Genomic DNA, 19,596 nt, shown 5'->3' with positions numbered 1-19,596 from the left:
GAAGCGGTCTACCTCCCTCCACCTATCAGTCAGAATATAAAAGTTGAGTTGATAGGGTTATAACCTGCTCGTGTTTTCCTTTCATCCATTTATTTTTTCCATACAATTACTACATCAGTTACTATTATTATTATTATTATTATTTTAGTAATTTGTAACACAGGAAACATTTGTGATTTGTGGAGAGTTGGTCTCATAATCCACAGAATCAGCATACGGAATTCATTTCACAACTCCCTTACGGATTTCACGACTAGACTTCAACTCGCCACACTTTTTGCAGTGCGTACAACTCTATGCGTTGGTATCACATGACAGCTGTGTAGTCATATGACCTAGGAATACATAACATTGCTAATCGTACAGCGTGCGTATTTTGAAGGGGACTCTGCAATATGACTGCGACGTTCGTGGCTTTGTTTCTGGCCCTCTTGGCCATTAATAGCGACCAATTCAAAATCCCACCTCACGAAGAGGTTGCCAGGATGGCACGGTTTGTCGTGAACCATTGTGACTGGGCTTCTATGGCTACCATTTCTACGCATGACCCGGTGAAAGGACAGCCTTTCTCAAACCTATTCTCGATCAGCGATGGACCAGTCGGCTATGGAAATGGGGTGCCCTACATGTACCTCACTCGCATGGAGATTTCCGTACAGGATCTGGAGGTTAGTAAATGAGACAAAACATCCATAGCTAGCAGTTCCGTTGTAGATCCCTTACCACATAGATCCCTGTTTTGTGCTTTGCACGACAGTACCTTGTTTACATTCAGCATGGGCACAGCAGGGTTAACTTTAGCCCAAACTCACAGGAATGGTAATATTATGAGACAAACTCTTTAGTCATTACTAATGGAACTTTCAGGTACTGTATACTTGTTAACTTATGTAACGTCTTGCTCGGCGTACTGCCCTGAGTCAGCTTTTAAAGAAAATGACACAGCGTTTTCGCTTCTCTCGTTATCTACACTTCCATAACCCCATCTGCAGATAAGTTTTAAGAACTGACATGTCATTTTGTAACGTGACCATACGGTTTGATGCTCCATTTAGCTGAAACCTAGGAACATTTGGTTCATAGGAAGCATTCAGGTTTCCGTCATAAGACACAGTTCTGAAATGTGAGTCTAAAGCCTTAAGTTGCCAGTAGTTGTATCTGTATGGAGCAAGAATGTGTCAACACTGTGTTCTGTATGAGGAAGTATTCTGTTTGTGTCTGTGGAGGGATATGCTTGACTGCTAAAATGAGGAAATAAACATAGGAATTGGCCAATATGTATGTGTACACACATTTTTATGTCTCTGCATTTTGATATCTGTATGCCTTTGTCATGTAACTGTGTACTGGTTATTGACTTGTGTTTTGTCAGGTCAATCCACAGGCCTCCATGTCTGTGTCCCTGGCCCAGACTCACTTTTGTAAACACCAGGGCTACGACCCCCAGAGTCCACTGTGTGCCCACATCATCCTCTCTGGCTCTGTGGTGGAGGTAACTTCATTTACACTATTAGCTTTTTTTTTTTCTTAAATGGAATGGAGCAGAATGCGAATAATAAATATTTTTAATTATAATTTTTATTGTAATTTTTTTAATAATAAATATTTTCTTGAGACCTTGTTGTGATGTCCCTTTAACTTAATTGGTGTAAACTTTCTGTACCTTAAACTCCCATTCTAAATGTGAAAATATGAGTTTCCTGTATCTTATTTTGGTGTGGTCAAGGTGGACTCACCTAAGGTTTACACCTTTTTATAAGGTTTGAGGCTGATGTGGTCTGTGTAGTCACGTACACGCTCTTGGAAATGGCTTATGGCTTTCTGTGTGTGTGTGTGTGTGTGTGTGTGGTCAAGGTGAACGACACAGAGGCGGGCTTAGCAAAAAAGGCTCTCTTCAGCAGACATCCTGAGATGACTGATTGGCCTTCTGACCATAACTGGTTTTTTGCGAAGATTAACATCACTCAGGTGTGGGTACTGGACTACTTTGGTGGTGTGAAAAAGGTGACCCCAGAAGATTACTTCAAGGCTACTCCTTACTAACCTCACTGTAAGTAGGAAAAAAAACACAACATAATTTTTCTCTTTTTCTAAGTTCCTTATCAGAAATGTCCTGTCAAATTTGACATCAGTGCAAAAGATGCATGACAAAATATTACTGAGTAAAACGGAAACAGGCCTGACTTTAGAAAACAGCTTTACTGAGATGTTGCAGTTTCAGTCCCTCTTAAAAGGATTTGGTCACATCTCTCCAAACCATGATTAGTCTGTCACATGCCTCTTTTTGCCAGAAAAGGTTATTAGTTATTTTAAGTTATAAACTGAAACACTCTGTAGCTTCTGTATCTTTGCCCACTTGACCATTTGAATGCTAGACCTAATGTCAAACAGATGTCTTGTTAGATTTCAATTTCAATTCAGTTAGATTTACAAACTTGCCCGATTATTATGGTTCCTGTAAATGATAAGGATAATTATAAATTACTGTCTTTTATAAATATTTTGTGCCTTTTATCACAATGTTCTGCGTTATGCATTTATATCTAAATTTATGATATTCACCTCAGATGATTAAGAAGTCACTGTGACATAAGCTAGAAGACATTGTGGCATACATGTGTGAAGAACTCCCTTTATCTTTTCAAACTGTAAACTGCCATTCTTTCAGCCGTTGACAGTTCAGATAAAAGCACATTTTACTATGTTGAGGATTGGTTCCCACCTAATAGGGGAATACCCTTTTGGATTTTCACATTCAGAAATGATGTGAAACTAGGAAACTACAATGTGTTTTTTTTTTTCTTATGTTTTTACCAGGAGGTGCTGTACAGTGAGGTTATTTTAGAGGAATCCATAGGTGCAATCCCGCTCTAATCAGAGCCACAGCAAAAGTGAGAAGCAATCGCGAGTTCCAGGTTGGCATTGAACTGCCCATGAATACTAACAGCCCAGTTTGAAGGGACATCTTGCTTTTTTTCTGCGAGTGTGATTTTTGGCTAAAACGATGGCTTCTTTGCCCTCATAATCTGTGTGTTCAAAACAGATCAACAGCAATAATAAGTTCTTTGTACACTCCTGACTCTTATAATTCTGTGTCACTATTTTAAAGTTTGAGGAAAGAAACCAAATGTACCATAATTTTCTTTGTCAAAGGTTGCTTAATCCCTCGTTGGATAATAATTGAATGTTGGAGGTATACAAGTAACTGAATTTTTGCATTTTGCACAGCTATTCTCAAGGGATAATATGCACTTAAAGATGTTTCCAATCCGGTCTCTATCATGGTGTCTGTTTTTTTGGTCACAACACCTCTTACCCACTTCGCATCCATGTACAATGCATGTAAGTGGTTCATACCGAAAGTGTTGCCCATATGTGCCTTGATGAAGAACAGCTGAAAACACTTTTTTAGTTCTTTGTCAAAGACTGACATGTATTTTTTTTTATATAAAAAACAAACAAACAAAAAAAAAACATGTTATTCTTTAAAGCTTTTCTTCATTAGGGCTGTTATAGTTTGGGCAAAAAACACCGTTAGCACTAAAGTGATATACATCAGCATTAAACAAGTTTTGTGTGGTTTGAGTCCACTCTGTCTTGTGTCTCTTATTTCTAACATGTTTATAAGTTTGAAAATTCAGTTAGGATTTTTTTGTGTGTTTGTGTGCTATGGATCGATAGTTAGCTATTTTAATGAATTGTCCCTAAAGTACGTAACTTGTGTATCTGCTACACGTAAAACTTGTGAGAAGTTATTCATCCTGATATTACAAGCAGTTCACTCTGACATTTTCATCTGAGCATTCTTTGAACGACACTACTTGTTTGTCTCATTTGAATGAGTGGGGACGACGCCTAATCTACGACAAGTGTCAAACATTATTCTTTTTGTGATCTGGCTGATTGCATTAAATGAGTGTGTTTTTACCCCCCCCCCTCCTTTTTTTAAATACAGTTATCTGTGCCTAAGAAAAATGTCTTTCATAGAACATCCAGTAGTTAGCGAGGGAAAACTTGAGCTAACAGACACTGGAGGGACAATATGACTCAATAAACAGTGATTTGTGAGAGTAAACATATGCAAATGGTTTAGCCTTTAACTTGTATCCCGTTCCACATCGTGAACATGTCCAGCAGTGTCTCCAGATCCAACATTCATCCTGCAGACCTGCAGACCTCTTTCTTAGCTCTTCCAGTTAGAAAAAGATGTGCTCAGAAAAGTAGGGCGCCAAAGTTAAAACCTCCCAAAATCAAGTATGACAAACTGCATCATTTGTGAGGAGGTGGGACAACCACGTCACCAGGTGGAGTACAGATGAGCCACTTCCTGTCATCAGACAGAACTTGAGCTTCAAAGAACCTGAGGCGTCACCAAAACCCTAACCCTGCAGCTGCCGCTGAAGATCCTCCAGCCTTGAGCTTCAGTCTGAGAGATCACGGTCTTCCTCAAGAGAACCGTCCACAAACTTTGAACCGAGACAGAGCCAAAAGAAGAAAGGACACCAAGGAGCATATGAAATAAGGATGGAGCTATGGAAGGCTGCCATAACATTGCTGTTGGTTTCAGTCGTTTCACCAGCAGGTAAGTCCTCAGATCTTGCAGGTTTCCTCCTACCAGTTAAAATGTATTCATCTACAGAAGAATCAGAGGATCTAGAGAAGTCTCAAGAACTTACGTATTACAAAAAAATTTCATTGCGGCAATAAGTTAGATGAAGAAGTAAGCACAAAATTCTGAGATAACACAAGAATGCACTGGAAACAAGTGCTGAGTTTTTCAATCTGAGGCGGCCATCTTTGTTGAGTGATTGCGGAGTTTATTTCGCGATGAGGCTGAGTGAAAAATATCGTTAAAATCTGTTTTATTGAGATTTCTGGCAGTCAAGCTGAACATATGAAAACAATACATTTTTACTTAGCATGGTGAAAACGGTTATTTATCTGGTTTATCTAAATTTGACTGGGTTTGACAAAGACGACTTTGGGAGGTCCACCACATGATTAAGTTTGTGTGTGCCATACATATATATATGTGAAAGTGTGTGTGTGTGTGTGATCTTTTCATGTTGTAGGTCTTTCTGTCTGTCTGTTTTGCAAATGCATAGTTCCTGTCTTGTCTTTTTATGTGGCTGAAATGATTGTGTGTGAACTCTCATCACAGGTGTTTTATGGTAAAAAAAATAAAATCCAAACAATTGTCTTCTAATCAGAATTAAACATGGTTAAATGATTGGAGTTATGAAAGTGGAAAAATATTAACATTACATCATATAAAGTCACAAATACAGTCATGGATGTCCATTAACATTCCTTAGAATATGACACAACAGAAAATTATTAGTGCATACCTGAGAGAATGAAAGGAAAATTATATGAAAACATGCCTCCAATATTTTTGCTTAGTGGCGCGTTAAGCAAGTACATTTAAATAATACTATTTCCTTTCCTTCGCACATAAGACTTCAGGCTGGCCTAGATATTTTATGTCAGATGCGCAAAACTGTCATAGCTGCACATTGACTGCCTTGTGTGAACTGCACATAAGACATTCTTCTATCTTCCGCACCTGCCATACCTACATTTACCAATTTCAATGAACAGTCCCTTATTACTATAACCTAATGATGTTGGATATGGGGCAGTGTGTTCGATATCACATAATAATAAGATTGTAGGATTTTTTATTCTTTCAAATTTCTTTTTTTATTGTACATTAATCCATGTCATTATGCGTGTCCGTAGAGACATACAAACTGACATTTAATGCGGTCGTACACCGAGCATGACCAGTATCCCTGGGTAGATTAAGTTTAGGAACCAAGACGTTAGCGTGCGTCTGTTTTCGCTGAACATTTAAGAGTTAGAACATCTCTAAAGTGTTTGATCGAAAGAAGTGGGTCCATGAAATCCGATGAAGGTAACTCTAACGATTCACCTCTAAACTTCCATGAAACGCGTGTTTATCACTGAAGACTGAACCAAGTTCTTCATATATCGTTGAAGAGGAAGAGGAAGAGGGTCGAGCGCGTCTCATGCCTCTCCTTCTACAGTCTTTAACTGCTGAATGAAAAGTTGTCAAAATCTGTTAAGATCTGCAGTGGACTTCACATGGCAATGTAAATGACTAACTGAATCACAAAGTTCAAACCTAAATGGAAACACAATTCACAGCACATCCAGGAGTCTAAAAAAAAAATCATGAGGGTGTAGGCCCACACTTAAAATGGCTGCCCTTGTTCCGTTGTTCACGACACAGCATCATTAAAGAAAATGCTAAAATTTCACCATCAGCTTAGTTAATTGTTTGAGCAAACACAAACTTTTTATTTTTTTTTTAAAGCTGAATATTTTTAAAAGATGCCTATTTTGTGACAATTCACTTCACCATAAAACATGTTTAAACTGATTTAGTCAATCATCGTGATCGCTAGCCTATTTTTTAGCGATTAGTAGCCCACAGACAAGAATACATAAAAACTGCTGGGAGAAAAACAGGCTCTCGGTCTGTTCGAACAACCAAAACTGGCACTGATATATATACATTTCAATCACTCAACAGATAAAGCGCAGCTGAAAACAACACGTCGACCTGTTTTCTTTGCTTCCATGGTCAGTTCATCAAAGAATTTATTTGAAAATGAGCTGAGAAAAATGATTTTGTCTCTGCAAATTTGTATATGAATTTTTTTGGGAAGCAAGCGAGGCCGTAGTATTTCATGGGTCAAAATCGAGTTTAACTGGTTCAAGCCCAATTCAGATCTCATGACCTCATCTTAAATAAGGTATGCATCTAAGCACAGCTAGCCCCCCATCCTCTCTCTCTCTCTCTCTCTCTCTCCTTCTGTTGCATTGCTGGAGTGTGCAAAAAACGTGTAATATGCTAAGTCTTGAACTTCAAGAGCCGCACTTTTTACTCTTCCACCATTTTCTTCTTCGATGGTTCACCCTGCAAGCAGCCAAAACGGCTTAAAGCGTGACATGCCTAAACTGGCCTAGGCCTCGCTGGGGTAGAGTATTTTTTTAAATATCACTCCTCTATTGAATTCATCGTATGCCGTCCCCCTCCAGTCAACACATTTTAACCAATATGTAATGGCCAGTACAACAAAAACAGCAGGCCGAACATTTTACGAAGTCTTGACTTGTTTTAGGAGAAGCCTTTGAAAAGTCGTCGAACTACGGAACACTGGGCCAAAGTGATGCAGTAAAAGTTCAGGGGCAGGAGTGATCACGTCCGTCAGGCACGCTTTTGAGTTATTTTTGAAAGACTGGATATTTACCACAAACTGAGGACACACTGCACATGATGCTGAAATGTAGACACTGCTCAGTTAATTACTTGCATAGAAGCCATCAGAAATTGAATTTTGCTTATTTGCCGGTTTACGGTTTTGGTCAATGAAAACTTGAGCTATTGAGTGATCATATGCAATGCTGAAACACAAAGATTCCATCCGATAATATTCTAAAACTCAACATCCGAGGGGGTCAGTGTGTCTGATAAAGATGTTATAGCCTATTTGCTAATATTTTTTTTGTGGTGTAGAACTGAATTTGAAACTGTCTGTTTCAGTGTATAGTCATTGTTTTCTCCACTCCCACTGCGTCACTGTCGGGACTCCTTGTTATTGTATGGGACAACTTGCGAAGTTAGCAGAAAGACTACTGTTGTGAAGCTCTGGCAGTGGCTGTTGTCAGTCATTTCACGCACAGAGGGAGCTCTGTGTGGGAGGGGTTTCTGTTTCCGTTGGCAACCGTGAACAATAGGGCCTTCTGAAAATGCTACTGTTCGTCTCGAAAGAACAGACAGCCTCTTGTTTGGGAAATACTCTCAGAGAGGTGTCAGAAAGATATACACTGTTACGCATTTTCGATCATTGGGTGATTCCAGTCATAAAAACAAAGCAAACAATTTTCCTAATGTAGCTAACAGAAATAATTACAATAATACAGCTGACACTTGTTCCTATATATTATTGACTGATGCATGCTGTGAACACAGATGTCCGTGAACACCTTGGTTGTCAAACTAACAGCACAGTATCTAAGCTGGAGTTGCATAGAAATTTTGCTAAGTTTTGAATGAAATGTATTTGTTTTTCCACTTCTGTACACTTTGTGGACTGTTAGACTGGTATATACAAAACACGTGGATTTATTGATATTCAGTTAATGGTTATAACTGTTGTGTTATAAAGTTCTAAAATGGCGAACACATAAACCCAGGCTAAATTAGCACTCCTAATGTACTTCTTCTAGATGATGTTTGGAGTGGATATATGCAAAATTTTATACAAAGTCGTCTTTTCGGAATGGTTTTAAAAAGTTCTCAGTGCATTTAAGAAATTTTAAATATATGTGATACTCACAAAATTAGACAGATTTGGTATGTATAATGTGCCTGAGTTCATTTCGCATAATCTCGACCCTCTTTTGTTATGCAATTGCTTTTGTATGTCTTTTTTTTTCATATCTCTCTCAGCTGTTGAAATATGTGGAAAATAACATTTGCAGTATGTGGGTGAATTAACTTAAGTGTTAATGACATCACATGAATTTTGCTAAATCTCTGACTTTTTTTTCCATTGTTCTAACTAATTGCTGTAAGGTTCAGATAGGGTTTGAGAATATCATAAAAACATCACGTATCGTCTGACATTTAGCCACGATGTAATGCACAACGTGTTAAAAGCTCTGGCACGTTTACTGTGTGTCTTGCACGTATTACAGTATACAGAGCAATACCAGGCTCATTATGCGGTTGTGAACCTGTCGTTTAAAAAAAGGAGATGAATCCCAAATAGCTATTTATAGCAACAGCAATAATTTCACGTTTTTATTATTTTACACGCTTAGGCCTACCTATAGCCTGTTTTCCCAAGGGCGCCGGAGCACAGCATTTTGTTAACACTACGTATTTAAATGACTATGGTTCTTAGACATATAGCACATTTTTGGATGTATCTGAAGATATCCCATGCGGACGTTATCTAATATCCTGTGCCCAAACACACTATGGTTAACCGGACATCACACAGTTCAGCACTGAAGCTATCGCGTTGGCTTGACCACAAGAGCAGGTGTTTCCTGTGTGAGATAATTTATCTCTCACTATTTTTTTTTCCTCTCGATGAGATGGCCTGATGTGAAAAGAATAATCCCACCGAGATAATGAAATGAAGGAGAGGGGAAATTTAATGAGTTTTCTTTGGCATCAAAAGTAATGAGCAACAAAGCCGAGAATATTTTTTGATGTAGACTACGCAAGGTGTGGCTCTACATATTCTGACGGAGCAATTTGCAAGCCTTTCTGAGAGGAGACGGGTTTTCTGTCACATCGTTAATAAATTAAGAAGGGCATGCAGACAGAATCAATATTGAATAATTCGAACAGCATAACCATGTTTAAATGTGGCCATAAACTCACGTAAAAATACGTACACAAGCATGTGCATATTTATTTATAGTAAACACACAGCAATACATGAGAGCTAATGGAGACCAGCGTAACAGAGCATCAGTCAATTCTTCAGTCAAACATTACTCTCAGTTTACAATTTAACAACAAAATAGTTCCCATATTGTCTTTTAGAATGACTCTAGTAACAGTATATAATTCATGTCTTAAAGGTTTGGTGTTTTTGGTTTATAATGCATTCAACATTTGCTTTGGCTTTTTATCGGACATCAGCGGTAGGCAGAGTATTTTGCGAATGTAACCGTGTTGTAACCCCGTTTTTAATTCATTAAATAGCCGAAATAAATCATTTTTTGACGCACTGCTGAGAAGGACAAGTTTTCAGATTCAGAAAGTCCTAACACGTTATTTTGTACTGTGCTAGTGTCTCTTCGGCAATGGATGACATACAACACGGCCATTGCACATTGTTATGTGCGTAGACAGATATGACTTTTCTCATTATTTAGTCTTGGGGATAAACTTTTTTTTTTTATCATAATTCAGTTTGGCTCTATTTTTCAGATCAATCACACTGTCATCAAATGAAAGAACTGTTCGACAGAAAACTGGACAAAGTGACAACAGAATTGTGTTTCTCCTTAATGGAAATGACACCTGTGTCATCATGACATGTCCTGTGTTCTAATGTTACAACATGACAGGATGGTATGATGTCATCCATTCCAGTGACACAGGGCAAAGTTAAACTGGATACTCATCAACTTAAATGAATCTGCTGTTTATGACCTGTAATACAAAATCAATAATCATATATGAAAATTATTTACACATGCATACATGTTGCACATTTACAACCGGAATTGATCTATTTCATCTTTGCACATAGGTGAACCCATTCCTTAGCGTGTTACAAGCTAAAACATTATGTAGACACCGAAACATCTCTAAACTACACTCTTAAAATGTCCCAGTTTTCAGATACAGCATTTGTTTCAGAATTACGTCTCAAAGATTTACCGGTTCTAAAGACATAAACATTTCAGTTTCTGTCACTGAAAACCATAAGAGACCTACTCTTTTAGGAAATAATATAATTTTTCCTCCAGTAAGCCAAATTTCACACAAAATTCTCAATTATAGAGTATGAGGTTTAGTGAAAGGTATGTTTTTATTTCTTCTTCCTTTTTTTAAACGTTTGCTACTCAAGACTAAGTTGTTTCGGCAGACTAAAGTGGTCTTTGTAAGGTAGAAGTTAACCACAGAAAGGTGCCCCTGTGGTGTGTGGAAAAGGAAGTTTACCCTTGACCACAGCTGAAGCTCTGAGGAACTTGTCATTGTCATCATGTGAGGCGATGTTGCTGTTTGCTTCACTTAACATCACGGAACTCCATGAGCCGTAGGAGAGACACTATCTCTTCTCTGTCATCCAGCAGAGAATTTCTAGATCTGTAAGACAGGCACGTCCTTGTATTTGATTTTTACAGACTAATCTTAGTTTCAAGGTGTCTCGTTTGATCTCAGAATAACTTACGATTTCTCAGAAATGATATATAAAGTAACGTTTCTCTGGTTTGGTGGTGGCAAACCACAGAGATCAGCAGCTAATAGAGCATCTTCTCACAGTTCAAATGTTAATCTGCTGTCATTCAAAGGCATTTTACAGCAATACATTTTCTTATAAATGGATTTCAGAATCGTCTACGACAAGAGGTCTTTTCTCTGCTAATACTGAGAATAAATGTTTTTTATTCTTCCTTTTAACATACAGATTAAAAGGGCTCTTGAATCTGAGACACCAGGGTCGCCTAGAAAAATAACGTCATTGTAGCAGTAAACTTTGATACTGAAAAATTATTCAAATTGATGCATAGGAATGCCCCCCCCCCCCCCCTAAAGAAGATGACTAAAGAAGAAGATGACTAAAGAAGAAGAAGTTTCGGTAAAGATTAACCTCAAAAGCAGGAATTCCGTGACACACTAATCCCGGTGTTCTAGAACAGCCTGTCGAGGTACTTTGTGTTTGGTGCCTTAAGTAACCGTGTATTCACATCATAACTTTATATGTAAGTATTGTGTAACCTCTGTGTAGGTCTTTTCTCGCAGATATGATCAATGTTTCGTAAGAAATTGTTCATTTGAGCTGTAATCAGCTTGTAAGTGTATTCCGACAGTCTGTAGTACTGCAGTTACTACCTTGTACAACTGAAATGAGGATATTAACATACACTTATTGGGTTCAATGTGTAAATGTGTAAAGGTCACTCGGTTCTCAATTTCCTTGGTTTGGTCTATACAGAGTATAACTGACTGATACTTTTGTCTGTGTGCACACATACTCAGGCCAAAGGTTACCTTTACCCCCTTATACTAGTCACTTTGATGTAGCATGTCTGTTGGGACAAATTTAGATCAGTTTTAGTTACCCGAGTAAGGTTGTCACTCCTTTATTATTTAAGTTTGCTTCAGTTTGTATCAGCATGTATTCTCAGTCTGTTTCTCAATAACAACGGGCATTCACCATAGGAAATTATTTTGTTGACCAGGACAAAGTTTGATCTCTGTTAAACAAGCCCGCAGACATCCAGTCTAATGAAAAGTTACTCTCAAATGGTTCAGTGTTTCAAAGTGATTGCCCTTCCCAGGGTAATTTTGCTTTTTATCCTAGATACAGGCAGTATACTGTAGTTTTAAAGATATTTTGATGGCGTTACCTCTCATTTCTTTCTTATGATCATAGTAAAAATGGACTGTATTCATTTTTTTTGGATTGCTATAGACATAGCCTATGGTATGAGAGTGACTGAGGAGCAAACAGTTATGATTTTATTTTAGGACGCGCAAATCCTCGTGTGAGACTGCAGATCAGCACAGTCAGGATTAACAGGTGTAAACCACGTTCCTTCAATCAGTAATGGATTTTTCTTTTTTTTTTTTTTTTTTTAAATATGCAAGTGTTATGTCACATTCCCACAGTAGAGATTATATTTCGATAATGCAAAATTTTGTGATTTCATATGATATCATTCAGCTCTGACAATATCGCAACTAAATACACGGCAGTACGTTTAGATTTCAGTGAACTGACATGCTGCTGTACTTCACATCCAATATATTTCACACATACAAGGTTTAATATAAATATCTGACTGAACAGATATTAACCAGCATTCATTAAATGCATTATAATTCATTTTTTTTTTATAACTGATTTAGGACAAGTAGTGCAAATTTTTCAGTGATTATGACACAGTTCTTAGGAACCTTAACAAATTTGAAGATTTCTCATTTGTGCTGATAAAATGAAATAATGATGCCTGGAAATGCCAAGAAAAGACATGAATGTGTGAATTAATTCAGGAAAAGCTCTTCTCTTCATAATGCTGGCGATATTTTGCGTAAGCCAGGGCTGGAGACCAAAAGTTGTAAATGATAAGACCCAAATCAGAGGTCTGTGTGTATGTGTACATGTATATATGTGTGTGTGTGTGTGTGTGTGTGCGTGTGTATGTGTGTGTGCGTGCGTGCGTGTGTGCATGTGTATGTGCGTGTGTGTAGGTGTAGGTGTATGTGTGTGTGTGTGTGTGCGTGTGTGTAGATGTAGGTGTATGTGTGTGTGTGTGTATGTGTATGTGTGTGTGCATGTGTGTGTGTGTGTGTGCATGTGTGTAGGTGTAGGTGTATGTGTGTGTGTGTGTGTGTGTGTGTGTGTGTGTGTGTGTGTGTATGTGTGTGTGCATGTGTGTGTGCGTGTGTGTAGATGTAGGTGTAGGTGTATGTGTGTGTGTGTGTGTGCAATGCTGATTAAAGAGTTGCCCCCTTGTTCTCCTCCTCTTCTGCGTTTTCTCTTTCTCTCCCACACACACACACACACACACACACACACACACACACACACGCACGCACACACACACACACAGACGCGCACAGAGGCACACGCACAGTCAGAGGCAGGCAGTTACACCACCACAACCTAGGGCTCAGCGAGCGTTGCAGCTGAGGAAACCACTGAACTAGAAACAGCGCGATTCTTACCAACCACAAGAGGCTTAGTGTATCACAGAGCACTCTCATAGCTCGCACCTTGCCTCTGTAGATATGTGAATGTGTTGCACCTAAGAAGGCCTGGCCTTGTTATGCTTGGGGCTCTCCATAAACTGCTGGGCTAACGCAATCTGATCTAAAGCCTATGTCAGCAAATGACAGGGGAAAAAAGATGACCGCTAAGATGAAAGCTAAACCGGAAAATCAGTGTTGAAAAAAAAAAAGGAAAGATTTTCCTGATGGTTTAGTATGATGAAAAATAAATAGTTCGGATTATTATTAAATGTGTGAAAGTTATATTTTTCCAGATATGTCCCACGTTTTTGTCTCAGAATCGTATGTTTTCCTTGGAATATGAATCAGTATTTGATTGTGTTCTTTTACAGAACTGATAAACTGCGACTCTATTCTATTTCCACAAATAACGTTTCTATCAAATCACATGTTTTTGAGAAACTTAAATTCTCTTTGTCATGAGAAGTATAAACGGATAATGAAACAATCCTTAAGTGTTTTGACTTAAGTGAGATTTTTCTTTGTTGTGACAGAAGCTTCCATGGGACTGTATGACCCAAAGCTATGCTACATCCTGGATGCTTTTCTGATGCTCTATGGAATAATCATCACTGCTCTTTTTCTGCGAGAGAAGGTGAGCAAAAACTTTTATTTATTTATTTATTTTCTTTTCGAAAGAAAAAACAATCTCTCCAAAAATTTTCTTGAAAGTGTGCATTAATTCATCCTCTATAATCAATGCATCAACTTTTCTCTTTCATTTGTGCGGCGGTTGTCTCTCTTTTTAAAAATCTGAGCGAAACTCTTTCGCGAACGTTTGTATCGCGAACTCTTTAATAATTATACCCTCTCTTTATGCGACTAATTTTCTAACTTCTCTGTTCTCTGTAAAACGTGTTCTCATTCATTATCAGTAACAATCTTGTTTATTCTGTGGGGGAGGCCTCGGGGTGACATGTCACATGTTTTTACTCTAATATTTATTTCCCAGAAAAGCCATTAAGCATTAATGGAAAGTGTGAAGTCTTCGTTTCCATAGCTACTTCAACAAAGATTGTTAACTATCAAAAACGTGGTTGGTCTGTAACAGTCTTATCGCAGGGTTGGCTCTCTCTTTATAGCTCAGTCAGTTCAGTGAAGGGGGAAAATTCTAGTGTTTGAATTTTTTTATAGAGTTACAGACTTTAATCTATTCAGTTTCTTTAAAATTCTATAGGGTTTAACGTGCTGCGTTAACTTAGAAACATTAAAAGTTCCATCGCAGCTTATCACAACTAGATCATTCTGAAAAAAGCAAACAGGTACCTCTTTGGAAACAATGAACTACTTACATGACCCATCGTCATTAAAAAACATCATTAACAGCAGTAGCTAAGGTTGAAATAGGTAAACCACATTTCAGTTAGCAATACCGACATAATTTCAACATCAAAATTTCAGTATAACAACCATCATCAAAAACATACAAGTATCTCCGTCGGACCTGCTGAGCCAAAAATGTTTCTGGATACCACATGTTTTAAGAGAACTTAAGCGAAAGCTATTACTTTTCTCCAGTACATACAAATATCTGCTTGGCATTAATGTTTACTGTAAAGAAAAGACAAACATGAAAATGTGATATGACGCATGAAAATGCAGGAATTCCACTCATCTCAGGGTTTTACAATGCCCGACGGACTAATCAAACTGTTGCGCTTACGCATGCTACAAGTTAGGGCGCAGAACTCTCAAGTAGGACTGCAATGGGCTCTGTGACATGGAAACCCCACACTACCCTACAATCTGTGCATAAACTCTTTCTCTACAGCCTACTAATCCCTTACTTAAATATCAGCCCTCAAGATACGTCCCACACGCTAGATGGCCTAACGGTGCGCAATTCAAGTCAGTCCTCCCCACACACACTGAGAAAAGCATGTGTATACCAGTATAAAGGCAAAGTGTGAACAGTAGCTATTTCTTGCACATACTTTAAAAAAAAAAGTGGTTGAACACTGTAGTTAGATGTGGTGGTGGCAATTTAGAAGACTGTGACAAATATAACGCTGATATACCATTAAACTTGAAGTTGGTATCATCTGCGAGTATCACAACATGTTTGAATTAAGGTGTTAGATGAGCCATGAGTCACTGAGGACAATCAAACACTCATTTATTTTTTCTCTTTCTCTCTTTCTCTGACAGTGTGGCAAACCTAAGAGCAAGCAACTAGAAGATTCACTTTATCAGGTGAGCACTTTCCACTGACTATTCTGGAGAGGCAGTTTCTTGACTTGGGTGTTGGTGTGAACCATTGCCAATATTTGTTGTGTGTGTGTTTCTGTAGCCACTGGACAAATCCAGAGTTGACACGTATGATGCACCGAACAGAGACCCAGAATCGGGACGCGCTCGTCACGTAAGTGGGCAAAGTTTAGAGACCAAAGGGACACAAAATTTTTTAACGTTAACATTTCTGTAATAAATATCCACTGGTGACCAAATAAATCACGCTGATAAGGAAAACTACTCATGGTATAATTACTCTTTCTAGACATTTCAGTAATCGTGACAGGTAGATCATAGTTTTGCCTACTAGGGGGAACCAGTGAAATGCATCAACATATACAGCAGGTTTCACCATGTTGATCCAAATAATTCACTCGCTGGTGTTGTTTTCAGGGTCGCAGGCGAATGGATGAAGACAGTACATACACGGTAAAGTCCTACAACAGAAATTAGTGACAAGAAATTCAAACAATGAATGTAGGTCTCAGTGTTATGAGAGCATTGTGCAGTGAGATCTATTGTGAACTTCAAGCCACAAAGACACCTGCAACCCACATCCAGGGTGAAATAAAACAGCTCATTTGCGAAATAAGCTGTATATTAAAGTGTGAAACTACGGAGTGATACATTTACAGGAAAAGCCCACCGTTTATATAATTCTCTTTATAGTGGTGGTGTATTCAGTAAATTACCCTAAAGACTATGACATTACACTAATAACTGAGTTTCGAGGGGCACGTCATTCTGAAAAGATGGCAGAATTACAAAGAAAATGTATGCCAATGAATTGTGTTTTCTTTTAGGGTTTGCAACGGACAACAGAAGACACCTACCGCGAGATTCAAACTAAGGTCTTATGAATTCTCTGTTTAACGCTCTTTACTGAAATGTGGTGTTTAACGATTTATGGCACAATCTGGAGACTGCTTGTGCCAAGTCTCTTGAGCTGTGAAATGACAGAGTAGAGAACACAGTGCTCTGCTGAAGGTGACCTCAGCTGTGGTGTAATCCACCTAACGAAAAATCTGATCCGTGTTTGAGTGATATGTGCAAAAGTGTAGAATTGTGAATGTGTTAAAATGAGAGAGATTTGAAAAGACAGGACACCATTTACTTTAGTTCGACCTGACGATCCCTTTCTGTTTGTCCCACAGCGTCGGCCGAAAGACCAGTTGTACGAGGTGAGAAAACAAGCGCGTCCTTCACATTAATGCAATATCACAGACAGAAAATACAACTTAGTTTAATTTGATGTGGTTAATTTTGTAGTTAATTTGTCCAAAATCCAACATCCCTGTGAAACCCAAGAAAGCTGACTGTACAAATGTCTTTTTTTAACAATTCCAATATATGATAAAAGAGAAGGAAACAAAATGATAATAACTACTACAGTTATTTACAGTTATTAACAGGTGAACTTGCAGAACAGTTATCAAATTTCAGGTTAGATGGAAAAAATTGAGTCATGCATTTACCAACTGCAATTTGAAACCCACACTGGTGGCAAGAGAGAATTGGGTTTTTTTTCAATATGTATGCCATGATAACATCATTTAACTGAACTTTCTCATAGGGCTTCACAATGTTTCAGCTAGCCTCACATCTTTACATACAGATGTGACTGTCTGAAAATATGCCAGCTACCGGCATGTTGCAAATAACATGGATAAAAAACTTACCCCCCCCTCACCTCTTTCCCTCTCTCTCTCTCTCTCTCTCAGGGGTTGAGTGCTAACAAGGCCACTTATGATTCCCTGAACATGCAGCCTCTTCCCCCGGCACCCCGTTAAAACATCGCCCCTTCCAGCTGTCCCCTCCAGACTCCTGAGATCCCCTAAAACCAGCTATCCACAACGTGACCAGAAAATACGGACCACACCATGTTCCTGCTTATACCTTTTTCTCCTCCCACTTATACCAGTCTCAATACTCTCCAAGGGTCACGTATACTAAAGTTATAGAACATTCCTGACCAATAGGAACAGCGTCAAGAGCATGAGCAATTTCTAGCGAAGCTTCTGGCTTTGCACGGTCTCAATGTTTCGGCATATTAGGTCTTGTGTGATCGATTAGCAGAGATCCTTTACGAGTTAGAACTTTGAAAAGGGGCCTCAGAAGAACGAAGCTACCTTGAACATTTTGTTTGTATAATTATTGTTTCGTTTTTTCGGACTTTCATCAACAACAAAGCACACCAGAGGTATTACATTATAAATATCTGTCTGTAAAAAAAAAAAAAAATAGTGTTTTTACTGTGTTTAGTATTATTACTAAAAAAAAAAAAAACTGCATGCGAGCACTTCAGAAATTACAAAATTGCAATTGCAAAATTACTCTGCTTTTCAGTTTGTTGTATTTTTCAAGATTTCTTTTAAACTATCCCTTTCAAAGGCCAACTATCGAGAAACATAAAAGAAGTTTAATGACTTTGTGTACAAAAGAAGTTTGCTAAGGTAGTTTTGGAAGAATTTCATGATAATACTGCTTCATTGTTCTTCGGTTACTATCAACCATGTTTGGCCTTTCTGGAAAGAAAAACATAAAAATGTTGAAATATTATAATATTGGCAGTCTCATAGTCATGTGCCTAGTACATACTTAATAAAATCTAAAACACCCACAAAAACCACAAAAAAATGCGTCAGCTCTGTAAAGTATAGTGTCTTCGCCTGATGGTTAATTACTCCAGGTCTGTGGTCTGTGGAAAATTACGCCATCAGTCTATTTGAGACCAAGTTCTACTTACAAAAAGACTGCAAAATTTTACTTGCACATGGATGGAATATGACATACATAGTGTATATTTTCAGTTAACTTCTCCAATCCATAATTAAATTCTTTACATGGTTCTGTGTATGAAGGTTTGTAAGTAGCAACTGGCTTTTCTGCCATTGTTTTCTGTCCGTGTATTTTGGTGCCAACTGTAACATTCATTTTATTTGACATTATTATAGTAGATTATATTCAAACTATATATGATGAGACCACAAAGAGAATGTGGCTATTCTTTGTGAGACTAAATAACTGTTTTGAGTTTTCGTATGTATATACACATTTGTTTTTCATGGTTATGACATTAATGCTGAGAATTCTGTGTGTCATTATGCAGTTTTGTACTTTTTCCTCTTGTATAAAATACATGTTCTCCCGAGCTTCACCTTGTCCTTGTTCTTAAGTCGTGTGACAAATTCTGTCTTTACTGAATATGAGAAGTATACCTGTGGTGCTTCAAACAATGAGCACAGAGACATGATTTAATAAAATGTTTTTTTTAAAAAAATCATTTTAATGGTGTACACATCCAAAAAAACACCTTACAGTTATAAGTATTAAAAACTGGCAAACACACACACACACACACACAATATACAGCAGACTAATGCATCAACAACATGATCCCCTCTTCTTGGTTCACATAATGTTAAGGAGGGGAGAAAAAAAAGAAAATCCATGATTAAATCTATCAAATTACAAAACTGTAGATTTACGAGGAAGAAGAAATGTTATACAAGTTAAATGTTATTTCATCAAGAAACAAATTTCAGAAATCAAATTGCAGTGAACATGTGAAATGTTCAAATCAATATGCAAACCATGACATCTAATGCTCCGTCATTGCTACATGATATTTCTCCCATAGATCGATAAAACCATGGTATTATAAACCAATCAAAATCGACAACCAAAAGGTTTCCTCAAACATACACATTTAGAAAAAACCCCCCCCCCCAAAAAACCCCATACAAAAATACTTTCTTACATGTACCAATATTGTATTGAACTTCATGCAGGGAGAAAAAGTTAATACAGTTAGTCAAAATCATTCCTAAATGATACCATGTTACAGT

The 19,596-nt window shown here is 37.9% G+C and overlaps 1 protein-coding gene across 1 annotated transcript; it reads left to right on the top strand.

Moving 5' to 3' along the window:
* The first annotated feature begins 335 nt into the window (after positions 1 to 335).
* On the top strand, positions 336 to 3,585 carry creg1 (cellular repressor of E1A-stimulated genes 1). Its single transcript, XM_030779822.1, has 4 exons — positions 336 to 668; positions 1,373 to 1,492; positions 1,855 to 2,050; positions 2,818 to 3,585. Exons 1-3 carry the CDS (start codon positions 396 to 398, stop codon positions 2,041 to 2,043), a joined length of 582 nt encoding a protein of 193 aa, XP_030635682.1. The 5' UTR covers positions 336 to 395; the 3' UTR covers positions 2,044 to 2,050; positions 2,818 to 3,585.
* Positions 3,586 to 19,596: the final 16,011 nt, after the last annotated feature.

Source organism: Chanos chanos, chromosome 7, assembly GCF_902362185.1.
Source record: "Chanos chanos chromosome 7, fChaCha1.1, whole genome shotgun sequence".
Lineage (NCBI taxonomy): Eukaryota > Metazoa > Chordata > Actinopteri > Gonorynchiformes > Chanidae > Chanos > Chanos chanos.
The sequence above is the reverse complement of the archived record's forward strand: the minus strand, read 5'-3'. Positions and strand labels throughout refer to the sequence as shown.